Genomic DNA, 15,895 nt, shown 5'->3' with positions numbered 1-15,895 from the left:
TCTAGTTGCGGCGAGTGGGGGCTACGCTTCATTGCGGTGCACGGGCCTCTCATTGCGGTGGCTTCTCTTGTTGTGGAGCACAGGCTCTAGGCATGTGGGCTTCAGTAGTTGTGGCACATGGGCTCAGTAGTTGTGGCTCGCAGGCTCTAGAGCACAGGCTCAATAGTTGTGGCACACAGACTTAGTTGCTCTGTGGCATGTGGGATCTTCCCGGACCAGGGCTCGAACCCGCGTCCCCGGCATTGGCAGGCAGATTCTTAATCACTGCGCCACCAGGGAAGCCCTAATGGAATTTTTTAAACAAGCTCCTAAAACTCCAAAGATGCTCAGATTCTCAGCACAAAGATATCAGTACTGTCATCTTGATGGCCTTAAACCTCCTAACACTCAGGGCTGATGGTTCCTGGGGCTGAGAGAAGCCCTCCAGGTGGCTGACTGAGACCACCTGGGCCTCCTGCCAGGCCTCCCAGCACCCCTCCTGAGCCAGCCCAGACAGCCTGACTCCTGCACCCAGACTCATGAAACCTGAGACGTCAACAACACAGAACTCTGTGCCTGATGCACGCTGTGTTCTTCCATGGCCCTAGGACCAAAGAACAAAAATAAAAACCCTCCTGAAGCCCAGATTTCTCTCACAGCTGTCTGACAGGCAGGTGCCCCAAGTGAGACAACTCCAGAGACACAAAGCAGTGGACACACAGACAGAGCTCTGGGGGCAGAGGGAAGGTCCCTGGGAGGGCGATTTGACCCAAGATGAGAAGTCGATAAGAAGGTGCCAGGCTGGAGGGCGGAGGGCGTGTCTGGCACCACAGCCCAGAGCCTGGCCACTTGGGGCTGAAGAGAAGCCCAGAGGCAGTTCTCCAGGCATGCATATGCTCCTCCAGGGAGCCAGGGCCCCAACCCGAAGCAGGACACACCCTGCAGCCCAAGGTCTGAGGAGAGTCAGCAGTCACTGACCTCGAGGTGGGCGCCAGGCCGGTGGGTGCCAGGCCAGTGGGCCCTGTGCCTGCCACATGGAGTCCCAGCCTCTGCAGCTCCTGCACCTCCCTGCACAGGCTAGCCTCCAGCTGCACCGCCTCCCCGGGACGGTCCTGGAAAGATGCCCAAGCTCTGCCGTGGCAGCCGTGAGACTGGCCATTGCCACCCTCACCTGAGGCTTCTGTCCTTTTCTCAGCTGTGAGATGGGGGCCGTGCAGCCCATTCCCTGGGGCTCTGAGGATGCAGCGAGGGAAGATGGGAGAAGCTGAGCACAGCACCCAGGCCCCCGACACGCTCTCCACATTTATCCCATCACTGCCCAGGATACCCTCACACGCTCACCCCAGCACCACCCAGGATACCCTCACACGCTCACCCCAGCACCACCCAGGGCACCCTCACACGCTCACCCCAGCGCCGCCCAGGGCACCCACTCCTCTGCACCCTTCAGGCCTCACTGTTCACCTCCTCCAGAAAGCCCTGGGCCCTCGGGTCAGAACAGGGCGCCCCCTCCCCCGCGCACTCCTGTCTCACACTCGCTGGCCCTCGCCCAGACCATAGGGCAGCCAGGGCCTGAACAACGGGGAGGTCCACTGGCTCTGCTGCCACCAGCAACAAGAATTCAGACACCTGTGAACACACCCAGGGTCCAGGGTGGCCGGCGTAGGCGGGCGACGTGCTGGGGGCACAGGGCCCTGCAGTGACCGGAGCCTGGGGCACAACGCGGACAGAGCAGCCCATGCTGCAGCTCCAAGGACGACTCTGGACAAAGGACGCTTTTACACACTTTATGTTCTTCCAACCGCACCAGCAGCAACATCCCGCATCTCCCTTCTCCAGGAAGACGTCGCGCTCAGCTCAAGCTCAGCCCTGGCCGGACTCCAGCGACGTGGGAAAGGAGGGAGCTGACCCCAGTGACATTAACAGTCCAAATCCCAAGCCCGACTGAACCGTGTCCATCAAAGGAAAGGGTGGGGCCAGCCTCCCCGGGACCCAGGAACCCGGGGAGCAGAGCTGAGCTCAGAGCCGGGCTCCGGCCGCTGCGCCTGCGAATCCCACAGAGCGATGAGCCGGTCAGCCTCCCTCCAGCCGGACAGCAGAGCCCCGTGCGTGGTGGAGTAAAACGTCCGGTGTGTGGCTTCCCCTGCAAACAGGACCTGGAGCTGCAAAGAAGGGTGGGCTTAGGGTGGGTGCAAAGGGTCGGCCACAAGCCTCACACGCTCCTCCCCAAACCCAGAGTGAAAAACCAAAAGGATGGAAGTCAGCAGGAAAAAGATAAGAAAATTCAAGGGCCAACTCAGAAGCCCACCATCCAACCAGAAATCCAGAAAAAGAAAAAGGAAAAAAAAAAAACATGATGAGATAATTCAAGAGCATCCCAGATGAGTGAATATGTGCCAGAGGGCAGCACCGCTGGGCTCGGGGTGAGCCCGTGAGTGTGGGGCTTCTTGCTCGTTCAAGCTTCCGCAGAGATTTGAAAACCAGGGGACACAGGGAAGAAAGGCATCAGGATGGCCTCCGGCTTCCAGCAGCAACACTGGAGAACATCTTCAAAACCCTAAGGGAGGGCTTCCCTGGTGGCACAGTGGTTGAGAGTCCGCCTGCCGATGCAGGGGACATGGGTTCATGCCCCGGTCCGGGAAGATCCCACATGCCGCGGAGCGGCTGGGCCCGTGAGCCATGGCCGCTGAGCCTGCGCGTCCGGAGCCTGTGCTCTGCAACCGGAGAGGCCGCAACAGTGAGAGGCCCACGTACCGCAAAACAAAACAAAACAAAACAAAAAAAACCCTAAGGGACATGGCTCTCCAACTGGCATTTACACCCAACGTGGGGCTTTTACACGGCTGTAAATCCTTGGACACTCCTCCCATGGAAGTGCGGTCTGTGTCCGGCCCCTTGAATCTGGGCGGGCTCCTGACCACTCTGTCCAGCCGGTGTGGCAGGAGTGGTGCTTCCTGACTTCCCAGCTCCGTCGCTGGAGCAATGCAGCTGCCCCTCCCCAGAAGGCCTGCGCTGGAGGCCCAGGCGGCCACAGGGCAGCGTGACAGCCAACACTCTGTGAGGAAGCCCAAGCCACACAGAGAGGCCTGGGGCAGGTGCTCCAGCCAGCGTCCCAGCCATGCTCAGGGCAGATGTGAGAGCAGCAGCCTCAGATGACCCCAGCCCCAGCCCTGAGTCACCCCAAGCCCGTCATCTTCCCAGCTGAGACCCCAGATGTCGTGGGGCAGAAACAACCGTCCCACGGTGGCCACCTACAGAATCCATCAGCCCAGAGAAGTGGTTGTTTCCACTGCTGGAAAAGAAACCAAGGCACCCTCGCCAGCGCAGGTGTGGAGAGTGCCCACGGCAAACAGGATGTGTGAACACTGAGTAGCAGTCTTAGCAAAATTTCTGCATCACACCTAGGAGGGTGGGGAGAGGTCTGAGGGCTGGGTGGGCAGATGAGTGCAAGAAAGCTAAAACTTTATGTGCCATGGTGAGAATTCAATCAGTAATTCTTAAAACTGAAAAATCAAAGAGCACTTAGAGGGACTTCCCTGGCAGTCCAGTGGTTAAGACCCTGCGCTTCCAGTGCAGGGGGCGCGGGTTCGATCCCTGGTCGGGGAACTAAGATCCCATGTGCCTCGAGGCACGGCCAAAAAAAAAAAAAAGGCACTTAGAAAACTGAACACAGAATGTTGGATGATGTGGAGCAATTATTGTGAATTTTAAAGTGTGATAACGGTGCTGTGTCCTTGATCTTTTAGAGATGCACACTGAAATATCTGCAAATGAAATGACATCACCTGTGGGACATGCCTAGTAACAGGTATGGGTGAGGCCGGGGCAGTGAGATACCAGGAACAGACAGCTGTGAAGCTGGAGACAGGAACCCAAAGGTTCTGCCAACCTTTGTAACATTTAAAGTTTTACACAATTAGATGTTTTGTAAAAAGTGGTAGCACTATAATGGAAAAGAACCTGAGAAAAAATATGTGTGTGTGTGTGTGTATGTATCTGACTCACTTTGCTGTACACCTGAAACTAACACAACATTGTAAATCAACTATACTTCGATTTTATAAAAAAGCTTTAAATCAGTGGTAGCATAAGCCTGTTATTTAGAGATCAGAATCAGCCTGAAGAACAGTCTGGGAAGGGGCAACGGCGTGCCCCCCACCAGAGTGCTGTATTTTGTTTTATTTTATTTTGTTAGCCAGCACCATAGAATCCTCTGACGCTTTAAGCCACATGTATGTATAATTCTGATAAAAATAACACATTTTAAAATTACTGTTAGTTTCAAAAAGAAAATGGACTCTGAGTCTCGGGGTCCCAGCCCCCCACTGGATTGCACCCAGCAGCCCTGGCCTTCGTGGGACCTATCCCGGGCCCTGGGCCTTCAGCGGGACCCCAGTGCCCTCGCCAGGCAGCTGTGTCCTACCTGGGCACCCTTGCCGTCCGCAGGGAGGGGCTGGGCCAGCAGGTCCAGGTCGTCCCCGGAGCTGCCCACGGCCACGTAGCTGTAGGAGCCCTGGGTGTATGGGGCACTGTGCCAGCGGGACCTCAGCACACTCCTGGGCGCGGGGAGCCGGGGGTTCCCTAGACCAAGAGACACTCGCATTAACAAGGAGCCTCTGGGGCTTCCCTGGTGGCGCAATGGTTAAGAATCCGCCTGCCATTGAAGGGGACACGGGTTCGAGCCCTGGCCCGGGAAGATCCCACATGCCGCGAGCAACTAAGCCCATGCACCACAACTACTGAGCCCGTGTGCCACAACTACTGAAGCCCGTGCGCCTAGAGCCCGTGCTCTGCAACAGGAGAAGCCACCGCAATGAGAAGCCCACGCACTGCAACAAAGAGTAGCCCCTGCTCACCGCAACTAGAGAAAGCCCTCGCGCAGCGACAAAGACCCAACACAGCCAAAAGTAAGTTAATTAATTAATTAAAAAAAAAACAACACCACCACCAAGGAGCCTCTCACCGTAAGGACTTGGCAGCTAAAAATAAGAGACACTGCCCGGGATAAAACCAAGGCCCAGAGGGTGTTAGTAAGGGGCTCCCCTCAGGAGGCCCTGGAAGCAGAGCCCCCGAAAGGCACCGCCGCCTTTCCCAAGCCTCAGCGTCTTGTCTGTGAAGCTCTGATTAGGGACACCTGCATTCATCTTGGTGGCAGATTTTAGAAAAGAGAAGTGGGAAGTGTCCCTCAGAGACAAGAACTCTAGTGATGCACTCATGGGAAGGACAGTCCCCGGCCACTCAGGGCTGAACCCAGTTCCTCTCTGGTGAGAGGTCTGGTTCCCGTCAGAGACCAGCCACCAGGGCAGGAGGTGGCATGGCCCCTGCAGTCAGTACCTGTCACCCTGCGGAGCACCTGTGTCAGAGACAGGAGCACGTCCTTGTCCGACAGCGTCTCCATGAACTCGGACTCGAGCCCCGCAATGAAGCCGCAGAGTACCCGGCTGGCCCTGCTGGAGAGAAGCTGCGCTGGGACTGGACCCGCGACGCCCGGCCGGCCCCCACCAGGGCCAGTGGCCCCGCCAGTGTGGCCGCGAACTCCCAGGGCCCCTCGACACGGGGTCTGCAAGGTCAGAACTCTTGGGGCACCAAGACGATTCCCTCTGTCTCCACCACTGAGCGTCGGTGGGGACGGCCACCCCCTGCACAGTCGGGGACTCAACAGAACCTATGAGCAGCGCCGGTGGCTTCCCTGCCGCCCACACGCACTGGGAAACGCCCCAGCACTGCAGTGTCCCGTGAGGCAGCGAGTCACCAACTGTGTCAAGTCCTGACCCTCGGGTGCGTGTCTTTCTAATACCCCGTGTGACAGGCCGGAGGGGACGGGGCACACCATGCAGACCCTGGCTCAGCTGCCAGGGGCATTCGGGCCTGGGTATCTGGCAGACACTTTCTCGTAAATGAGCAAAGTGTGTCTCTTACAAAGAAAACAACTGCAAGCATTTACTGCACGTTCCAGGTCCCAAGAGATGCTGACAAGCTGCACACAGTGGGTCTCCATCTGTCCCTGCAAGGGGTGGGCCCAGGGTGTCTGTCTCACCACTTAAGGTGCCCTTGGAATCCCTACCCATTCAAACTCTCCAGAAACACCTCACAAAGAATCGACGTAGCACTGGATCCCACGCAGAGCTCACACCAGGCTTCCTCGGAGAAACCTGGGAAGAGCACATACCCGAAGGAAGGCAGGACCCAAAAGCCAATAAGCTTCTTGAACCAGGTATCCTGCAACTTGGGGGCGGCGTCCTCCAGGGGCGACGTGTCCCTCCACACCACCTGGATGTGCTGGCAGTCTGGCTGCCAGAAAGGCTCCTCAAACTCCAGGAAGATTTTATTGTTGGTCCCAAAGCCTATTTTCCTGATCGCTTCCGCCTTCTCGGTGGGCAGTGGCGGCTCAAAGAAGGTGTCCAGACGTTCTTTAAGAAAACCTGGAATTCATAAGTAGACACCACGTCAATCGCTTAAACCAGAACTGACAGCCACGGGAAGGCACCCTGACCCCGTCACAGGAGTCAGAGAAAGAGGCGTCTGGGACCCACACAGCCTGGCCATCGGGAATCCTGGCCAGCACCTCAGTGCAGGGACACAGCAGGCCCCATGAACACCTGGCCGGGCAGGAACAGGTCGCAGGGCCCCCAGACTCCTCTGTGGGGACAGTTCTCCCTCCTGAGCCTCTGCCTCTCAGTCTGCCCAGGGTTAGCCTGGAGGGGCAGCGAGACACACCGGCTTTACCCAGAAGCCCCTGAAAAGTAAGCAGGTTCAGCCCAAAGCCAAACGCGAGGAGATGAAACATTCGCAGCACAAGCCAACCTCACAGGTCTGCAAGAAGAGGACGAACAACCCCCCAGGGAACAAGGCACCAGCCGTGAGCATCCACAGAGGGGACCGTCCCTCCATGGCCGCCCTCTCGGTGCCAGAGCTTCAGCTCAGCAGTTCCTGCGACTGGAATTGATCCTACACATATGTGCCCACGAGTGTTTTTAAACACACATGTGTACAACACTGTGTGCAACAGAACAAGTGAAAACCATCTAAATTTGCATCAGTATCAAGTAAAGACACCTACATACGAGAAAACACAGTGTGGCTGTAAAGAACAACAGGACAGGTGCCTGGCCCCCTGTGAACAGCGACCACACAGCCGTAGCGATGCACCTACTGACTGCAGCAGCTTCAGTGACCATGCACCACAGTTGTGCATGAACAAGGCCATCCATGTAAAAGAAAAAACACCATGATAGACCTGCCTGTGCTGATTCGGAAACGAAGGAGCAGCAGAACACCGTGCTAAGATGTCTGGTGTGATTCCATCGTGGGAAAAAGGAGCCGGGCACTGAGCAAGCTTCTCCATACCCAACGCTCTGTGAGGGGACAGGCAGGACATGCGGCCACCGCCCTCGGGGTGGGGATGGGGGTGGGGGTGGGGGAGGTGGGGGGAGACTCTTGCCCTTCATTTTCCATCCACTCTGGCACCTGCTAGTTTTGTGAACTTGGGCAATTAAGTGACTTAGCTCTGTTCGCATTTGTCAAATGGGCATGGGGCAGATGTGTCCCCGGCTGCCCCAGGAGTAAATGAGAGAAGTAGGCACAGACTTGCTTTCAACCATCTCCACCTTTTACCCAATTGCCCACTCCTACTCCAAGACTTGCGTCTGAAGCATCAGATCTGGAATTAAATAGGATTATACGCACGACTCCTTCCTCGATGACCACTGGGACCTAAACTCGAGACCTGGTTTTCACGTCCTCTGCACCGCTAAGGAAGCAGTTTGGTGAACCTCCCAACCTTTCCATAAATTACCTCCAAAAGGAGCAAGACACTTGCTGTCCTGCGTTTTCTCTTCCTGTGAAACTTTATTCCAAAGCACTCGACTGCTACAAAGCACAACCAAATAACTCTATCCCAAACTCAGAAAGAAAATGTGGGCTTAGCAGCCAACAAACGCCCCAGAGCCAATGAGGCTGAAGAAAGCCAGAGGCCAGGGGCCCCTGGGATGGGAACTGGAGGGGCTTTACCTAACGGCACGGTGACGACCACGTGATGCGCTGGGAAGCAGCCTCCATCCTCACATTCCACCAGCACCGGAAACGTCTCCCCAGGAGCAGAAGCTTCCTCGAAGGACCCATTCCAGTGAATGGTCTTCACTGGCTTGTTAAAAACCATCACGTCCTTGGGCAAGGAGGCCATGATGCGGTCTGTGAGTCCTTGGTAGCCCCTGGGAGAGACAGAGGTGTCCCGTGGTTAGGACCAGGCCCTGGAGGTGAGTCTCTGAAACAAGCCCTCCAAGCTCACACCAGATCAAGGAGCTGCAAGGGGCTGTGGTCTTGGCCTGGAGGCCTGGCTCAGCCAGGGAGGAGAGCAGGGAGGGAGGGGGGTCTCATGGCAGGATTAAATGAGCAAAGGGATGCAAAGCTCCCCAGGTAATCTGTGGAAAGCAGGTCCCTCCTCACCAAGCCCAGGGCTCTTGTTCTGGGCATCTGCCTGGTCACAGTGCCCTCCCTGTGCAGGGCAGTTCTGGAGAGTCTTGTGAGTGCCCCATGGGGGAACAGCCACACCGACACAGAGGAGGGCCTGTCTGCCTATCTCTGAGGTCGAAGCCCCTGCACAGTGCTTACAAGCAGGAGGCCTCCTAAACGTGGGAGAAGCAAAGCATTACAAGATGCATTTTCCTTCTTTTTTTTTTTGCGGTATGCGGGCCTCTCACTGTTGTGGCCTCTCCCGTTGCGGAGCACAGGCTCCGGATGCGCAGGCTCAGCGGCCATGGCTCACAGGCCCAGCCGCTCCGCGGCATGTGGGATCTTCCCGGACCGGGGCAAGAACCCGTGTCCCCTGCATCGGCAGGCGGACTCTCAACCACTGCGCCACCAGGGAAGCCCGCATTTCCTTCTTTTAATCACTTGTTTCTGAGAACAATTCTTTTCTTTTTCATAAGTGAGCAAAACTAGGGAAGTAAATGACCAATCTCCCTAAAACAGGGAAGACAAACAGCCCCGTCTCTCCCACCCATCCCCTTTCTGCCAAAGCTTGGCCTGAGGTACGGGTAGGGACCCCTGGGGTGCATGGGGGTACTTGGGGTGCATGGGGGACCCCTGGGAGGCACGGAGGGGTCTGGGTACATGGAGGACTGTCTGGGTGGGCGGGGCACGCACATACCCAGGAAGGGTGCAGTCCAACCCTGGCAGCACAGTGTACTCCCCGAAAGGTGCGAGGGCCACCAGGTCCATGCTGTGGGTACCGCTCACACAGCACTCCACGTTGAACAAGTTGTTCAGGATGGCCAGCTTGAGCCTCTTGGTCTCCTCGTCCTCTGTCCAGCTGGCCATGTGCTGGCGGATCTCCTTCTTGAGGTACTCCCCGACACTGGGGGCGGGGGTCTCAGCCGCGTGCAGGAACTCCCTGGCCTGGTCTGTGAGACTGTAGAACAGTCTGGCCATCTCCGCCACCAGCTCAAGGCTCACACTTTCCCCGGAGCTGGCATAGGACACAGAGGGCAGGCCCACGTGACCCCCGGTCTCGATCAGCTGGTTCTCCTCCGACAATGCCTTCTCCCCCAGCAGCCCGTACTTGGCAGCCAGCTGGAAGACGGGGTTGCCCTGCGAGGGCCCATGGATCCAGTGAGCGCCCACCTCCACCACACCATCTGGGAGGGAGCAGGGGAGGCCACTGTGAGGCTCCTTCCCCTGAGCCCTTCTTCTGTACACGGAGCCCTGCCCTTCCCAAATATGCTCTGAAAATCAGCCGGAGGCCCGCAGGGTCCCTGAGGACCACAGACTCTCCCGGCAGGGCCCATCAGACCTAGTTTAAGGGGAACACCCGCGAGGGGCGACCTGGAGGCTGGAGGGGGAGCTACCTGCGGGGCCAGAACCGGGGGCAACTGTGCAGAGCCACGGGTTCCCCACGCACGGCAGGGGCCGGCCCTGCTCATGCGGGCAGCTGAGTTTCGGGGACCACTGAACTTCGGTTAATTAACTGAAGCAGTGCGAGAATTCACTCAAGGGGCCAGATAAGGGTTCCGGGTCGCTTAACCCCGGACGCAGGCCGAGCCAGGAGACGGCAGAGCTCTGGCGGCACGGACTGGGCTCTGGGAAGGGGTTCCGGGAAGGAGTTCCGGGAGGGCTGTTACCGAAGCTGTGCTCCGAGCGGATGCGGCCACCGGCGCGGGCCGTGGCCTCCAGAACCCGCAGGTGCGGGAAGGCCGGGTGGCAGCAGAGCCTCTGCGCCGCGCCCAGCCCCGCGATGCCGCCGCCCACCACCAGCACTCGCGGGCCGCGGCCCGGGGCCTCCGCCTGACGGCCACTCGACTGCATCGCTCCGTCCCGGGCAGTTCCCGCGCGTCCCCGCCGCTCGGAGGCTCGGAGAGCCGGAAAGAGACACGAAGTTGACCCGAGACGCGGGGCGGGGCCGGAGTTTGAAGGGCGCTCGGGGCTCGGGGCGGGGCAGAAGGCGGGGCCAGAGGTGGACGGGGGCTCGGGGCGCGGGGCGGGGATGCTGGGCGGGGCGGGGCACTCGGGGCGGGACCGGAGGTGGAGCAGGGAGCGTGGGGCAAGGCCGTCCTCCGCGTCGGTCCCCCTTGGCTCCGCGCGCCCCTCTGGGTTGGGCCTGGGGCTGTCCCTATGGATCTGGCCCACGCCCTAGGATGGGAGGGCGAGGGCGAGTGCGGAAGGGTCCGTGAGTATCCCCCGGTGCCGGCCGGTGTGGACAAGCGTCCCCACCGAGGGAGAATCGGGGCGGCCGGCTGGCCAGTCGGGTTGTGTCCCCTTCCTAAGGAGACGTGGGGACGGCGACCAGAAGGCGGAGGAGGCGCCTCCTAACTTCAGACGCGGAGGCGAGCGCCGTCACCTCCCGACCCGGTGGAGCGCGTGGACGGTGGGTGCTGAGATGTCAGGGCGGGACGGGGAGAAAGCCTCCAAGCGACGACACTTGTGTGTGTGTGTGTGTGTGTGTGTGTGTGTGTACACAGTCACAAGTCTACAAACACAGGATGCAGCACACATAAAGTACAAAGTTCAAGATAAACGGTAAATGGAGAAACAAGTCTTACGTCCCTCCCTCCCCCTCCGGCCCCAGGAAAGGAAGACATATTCAAGCCTGCAGGCATTTCTGGAGAACTCCTCTAGTTCCGTCAGGTCTCCCCTACTGCCTTGCAGGGATTAGAAAGCTCCTGCCTTCTGCTAAAAGGGTCCTCAGGCTTCCCTGTAAACCCAGTTAGGGCACATCATTCCTCCTCAGCCACACTTGGGTACTGCTGCTCCAAACCACGGCGCACCCGTGCCTCCGTGGACTTTCCGTGGCCACCTGTTCCCTGTGGGGTGAGGGTAGTCAGGGAGGGGAGTTAGCTCCAGGCTGGGCAGGTAGTCTTTCTGTTTGGGGTGTTCCTCCTTCTCCAGGAGGAGCCCTTCTCTCTCCCTGTGTTGCCCTCCTCAGCCATATATTCTTGTTCTTGGATTCACTTTCCTGTTTTGGTGAAGCTGAAAAGAGGTGTCCGGGAGATTATTTTTTTTTAAGATATTGCAAAGCTGAAAATGTCTTCATTTTGCCCTCATACTTGATTTGTAGTTTGCCTGGACATAGAATTCTAGGTCAGAATCCTCTTCCTTCAAACTCTGAAGGCATTGCTCCCTTTCTCCTTCCTCCTAGGGGTGTTGTGAAGAAATCCACAGCCATTCTAATTTCTAATCCTTTACAAGCAGTGGGGACATTTTCCTCCCTGGAAGTTTTTAAGATCTTCTCCTGAAGTTTCACAACGTGGTGCTTCCATGTGCCTCGGTTGTTCCTTACTGTGTTGGCCACTCAAAGGGCCCTCAGTCTGGAAACTCCTGTCCTTCAATCCTGGCAAATGATGTCATTGATTATTTCACTAATCAATTGTTTGTACTGATGACTCATCCCTAAGCAAACTCTTGAGGGTTTACTCTTACCTCTTCCTAAAGTCCTTAATTTGGGCTGTCAGGCTTTGAGCCTGGCCCTTGAATGCTCACATGTGTTCTCTCCTGTTTCCCATCTTTACGTTCTGCTCTCCTTTCGTTAGGTAGTTAGTCAGACATTAGCAGCAAGGACGTGACAGCGGCGAGAAAGACAAGAAGAAGCAATCGAGTCACACCCAACCATCTGGGGACCCTCCCTGACATTAGCAGCAAGAAGGTGACAGTGGTGAGAAAGACCAGAAGGAGCAATCAAGTCACACCCAACCATCTGGGGACTCTCTCCTGACCCCACCCAGAACAGTTGAAACTATGGTCATATGGTGGGCAGCTTATCCTGTTAGAGAGGGGCACAGTAACACAAGGGAACTTCCCTGGGCTGCGCATGCCCCGACCAGACAGGTGTATAACCTATAGTAAACCCAAACTCATTATACCATCATTATAATAAAATCTATGTATGCTTTTGCCCCCCGCCCCCGTGGGCGTTTCTTAGTGATTGAAGGATGAGAGCACGCGCAGCAGTAAACTTGTTACATAGCTCGGGACTGTCGATCAAGTAATGATCCCCTGTCACTCGCCCCCGCCTCCCTGCAAAATGCTCCTTAAAAGCACCCTTAAGCCGGGGGGGGGGCGCTCCCCGGGGCTCCCCTGGTGGCACAGTGGTTGAGAGTCCGCCTGCCGATGCAGGGGACGCGGGTTCGTGCCCCGGTCCGGGAAGATCTCACATGCCGTGGAGTGGCTGGGCCTGTGAGCCATGGCCGCTGAGCCTGCGTGTACGGAGCCTCCGCCTGTACGAGAATGCTGCTTTCAGTTCACAGAAACAGCCCGCCCTCCCTCTCCCTCTCTCTCTCTCTCTCTCTCTCTCTCTCTCTCTCTCTCTCTCTCTCTCGGAGAGTGTACCTTTGCTTTGATAAACTTTGCTTTGGTCTTGCTTCACTTCGCTGAAACAGCCTGCTCTCAGAAACAGCCCGCTTTCTCTCTCCCTCTCTCTTTCTCTCTCTCTCATAAAGCAAATAGACTTTGCTTTATGCTTAAGCTTAAAGCAGTAGTTTGCTATTCTTTGCTTACTATCACGGAACCAAGATTGCTAGCCTGGGTCTTCCGTTGACCTCCTTTTGTTATAATGCACGTCAACCCGGTGACACTTTCTGTGTGATTTCTTCCATTGAGGCTTTCGTTTCTGCTGTCGTAGTGTTCATTTCCAGGAGCCCTTTCTTCTTGTACAAATGTTTCTTTTTAGAAAGGGGAGGGTCTCTTCTTGCTTCATCTTCTAGGGAGATTGTCCTCGCTGATCTGGAGACGTGAAGTGCTATGCTCCTGCTCAGTCGCTGTGCTCTGGGTTCTTCTTCCTGTTTATTTTGGCTCTGTCTTCCAGGAAGAAGCTCTCTGAGATGTCAGGTTATGTTTGTCTGTCTGCTGGTGACGAGGAATGGTAGACCAGATGGCTGTTTGTGAGTGGGGCTCGTCAAGTTTGAGCTTGGTTCTGGGGAGGCTGTTATTTGAGGAACCTCCATCCTTATCCCTAGGTCTTTCCTCTTGGGTTGGTCATGCTCCCTAGGAAGAGTCTTCCAGTCTCCTGCCTGGAGCATATAGACCTGGTTGCCAATATTTTGGGAGCCAAAGAGTGGACAGGAGTGGGGAGGGTCAGCTTACTGGATGCAGTAGACCCACCTCCAGCTGTGCCTGCTGTCCCCTTCCTGGGTCCCTGTTTGCAGAGAATAGCCTCCCAGGATGCTGCCAGTCACCCAGTGCCACTTCCTGGAATGTGAAAAGGGATTTAGGAATCTAATTGCTTCTTAAGCAATAAGACAGGACCTGTGCAAATAATCAAGCTGTGAAGACTCACCCCTGAGTAACAGGGACAGAATCCCAGCCTTCATGGAGCTCAGTGAGTGGAGACAGAAAATAGTCGCATAAATATGTTATCGTTTCTCCAATGAAATATGCATGCAAGGGATGCCTGCCCTTTAAAAGAAAGGCTTGGGGAGAGGTGTTGCCGTGGACCCGAAGCAGTCTCTGAAAACTCTCCCACTGTGCCCAGACTGCAGGCTGACCGGCTCCTGATCCTGAGCAGTTTCGGTGGCTGGTCTTACAGGCCGCCAAGCAGGTCAAGGCGCCCGCGGCATGACTGCTCGCAATGGCCCGCTCCCCGGGGGCCGGCAGCGGCCGAGGGTGGCTTGCGTGCTGCTTGCTGCATGTTTGCTGCATGTTTGCTCCTTGCTGGGCCCGTGGCCCTGGGCTCTTCACTCTCCACTCCCCACCCCCGCACTCCCCAACCCGCGGAGCACCCCCTGCCCTTCCCCCGTCTCTGAGTCCCGCCTCCCCAAGCTCCTCCCCCACCGCAGCCCGCGAGAGATGGCTGGTGACCACCCCCGCACCCCGCCCCGCGCGCTTCACGCTGGTCTCGGTCCTCCGCGCAGGGAAAGAGCCAGGATGAAGCGCCCCGCTCGCAGCGGGAGAGGACGCCATGCGTGCCTGTCCCGGGCGGGGGCTCACCTCGTCCGGTCCCCGCAGGGCAGGAGAGGCACGAAGCCCGGCAGGGAGCCCGAGAGTCGCGCCTTCGGCGATGGCGGTGACCTCTGAACCCAGAGGCGGCGCGGGGTCAGCAGCGCCCACTCCTGGCTAAAGCGCTGGGCCTAGGACCAGCCATACGCTGAGCCAGACACTGGCCTTGTCACTCAGCCTGACATCCCGCGACTAATGAGGAAACGCCAGGCGACCTGGCAACTCTAATGAAACAGCCCATCTGCGTGCAGCCACCCTGACCCTGGTGTCCCTGTTTGCAGGGGGAAACTTTACCCCCCATTCTGCCGCCTGAAGCAAAGTCCCCAGCTCAGTGTAGCTCCCTCCTGTGAGGTTCCCCCAAGGGTCAGCTAAGCTGAAGCCCAGCGGGGTCACTGGGCTGCTGTCAACGTCCCAGTGGTCTAGTCTACCCCGGGGGCTCTTCAGCCTGCAGACTTTGGTCCCAGCTCCACAGACAAACACACCACTGGTCTCTGGATCCCTCTCAGGTACGCCCACAGTGAGGTCCCTGGTGTAACCCCTGAAATCAAGCTACTGGTGCAGCCTCGTGGGGCTGTGAGAAGCACATCTGTGTGCTCATCCCGCAGTGCAGGAGGCCTCCTTGCTGGGCCTGGGCCACTCCGGGCACACTGGGGCCTCTCTCTGGGCTGCCAGCGGGGCCCAATGGCTGCCGCCACATTCTCAGGCTGTAGCCCCACTGTCCTCGTCCCATCAGCTGACTCTGTCACCTTTGAAACTACCCTGTGTCCTGTGTTTGGCTTTCCTATCCCTTCACAGTTGCCACTGGCCATGTAGCAAGGGCCCTAGTCAAGGGCGAGCAGGGGCTACTCTTCGTTGCGGTGTGCAGGTTTCTCATTGCGGTGGCTTATCTCGTTGAGGAGCACGGGCCCTAGGTGCGTGGGCTTCAGTAGTTGTGGCACGCAGGCTCAGTAGTTGTGGTGCACGGGCTTAGTTGCTCCACGGCATGTGGGATCTTCCCAGACCAGGGCTCGAACCCATGTCCCCTGCATTGGCAGGCGGATTCTTAACCCACTGCGCCATGGTATTGCCAGGAGGTGGGAAGGCCTCAAAGATTTCCACTCTGCCCTACTCACCTCCTCCCTCCTCTCTGCCAGCCAACCTTTCCCTAGTAAAGGTCAGGATGATAAGGGATTACGTAGGCCTATTTAGAAAGTTCAAGATTCTGCTCTGACCATCCCTGAGTGGGAATGGCCAAAACGGGGTCTGGGGGCTTAAACTTAATTCTGGCTCAGCCCCCTGGAGCCTCTTGGTGATTGGCAGGACTCTACACCACGAAGGCAGGGACCACGTGGCTGAGTGCCCTCGTGGTGGCCCTCGTAGGCCAAGGTGTAAAAATGCCCTGATCCCACTCACACCTGACCTCACCTGGATGGAAGGCCTGGGTGATCGGAGGAAAGGCAAAGTCACAGAAATGTGACGCACTGACTTTATGGCCATGGATAGAGGGCAGTGC

General features: G+C 57.5%; 1 protein-coding gene across 6 annotated transcripts; it reads right to left on the bottom strand.

Annotated features, from left to right (window-relative positions):
• Positions 1-1,750: 1,750 nt before the first annotated feature.
• On the bottom strand, positions 1,751-10,384 carry PAOX (polyamine oxidase). 6 transcript variants are annotated; one of them, XM_082641753.1, is made up of 7 exons: positions 10,098-10,384; positions 9,128-9,614; positions 7,990-8,189; positions 6,044-6,401; positions 5,314-5,426; positions 4,403-4,560; positions 1,751-2,141 (listed from the first exon to the last, which is right to left on the bottom strand). In XM_082641753.1, the coding sequence occupies exons 1-7, from the start codon at positions 10,279-10,281 to the stop codon at positions 1,938-1,940; spliced, it is 1,704 nt and encodes a 567-aa protein (XP_082497879.1). In that variant the 5' UTR covers positions 10,282-10,384; the 3' UTR covers positions 1,751-1,937. The 6 variants fall into 6 exon arrangements, 5 of the variants coding, with proteins under 5 accessions (XP_082497879.1, XP_082497875.1, XP_082497876.1 ...); XM_082641749.1 differs by having other exon boundaries at positions 5,314-5,429; positions 6,149-6,401; positions 10,098-10,372; XM_082641750.1 differs by having other exon boundaries at positions 6,149-6,401; positions 10,098-10,372.
• Positions 10,385-15,895: the final 5,511 nt, after the last annotated feature.

This window comes from Mesoplodon mirus (genome assembly GCF_964341445.2).
Source record: "Mesoplodon mirus genome assembly, chromosome: 2".
Lineage (NCBI taxonomy): Eukaryota > Metazoa > Chordata > Mammalia > Artiodactyla > Ziphiidae > Mesoplodon > Mesoplodon mirus.
This window is presented reverse-complemented; position numbering and strand designations above follow the sequence as displayed.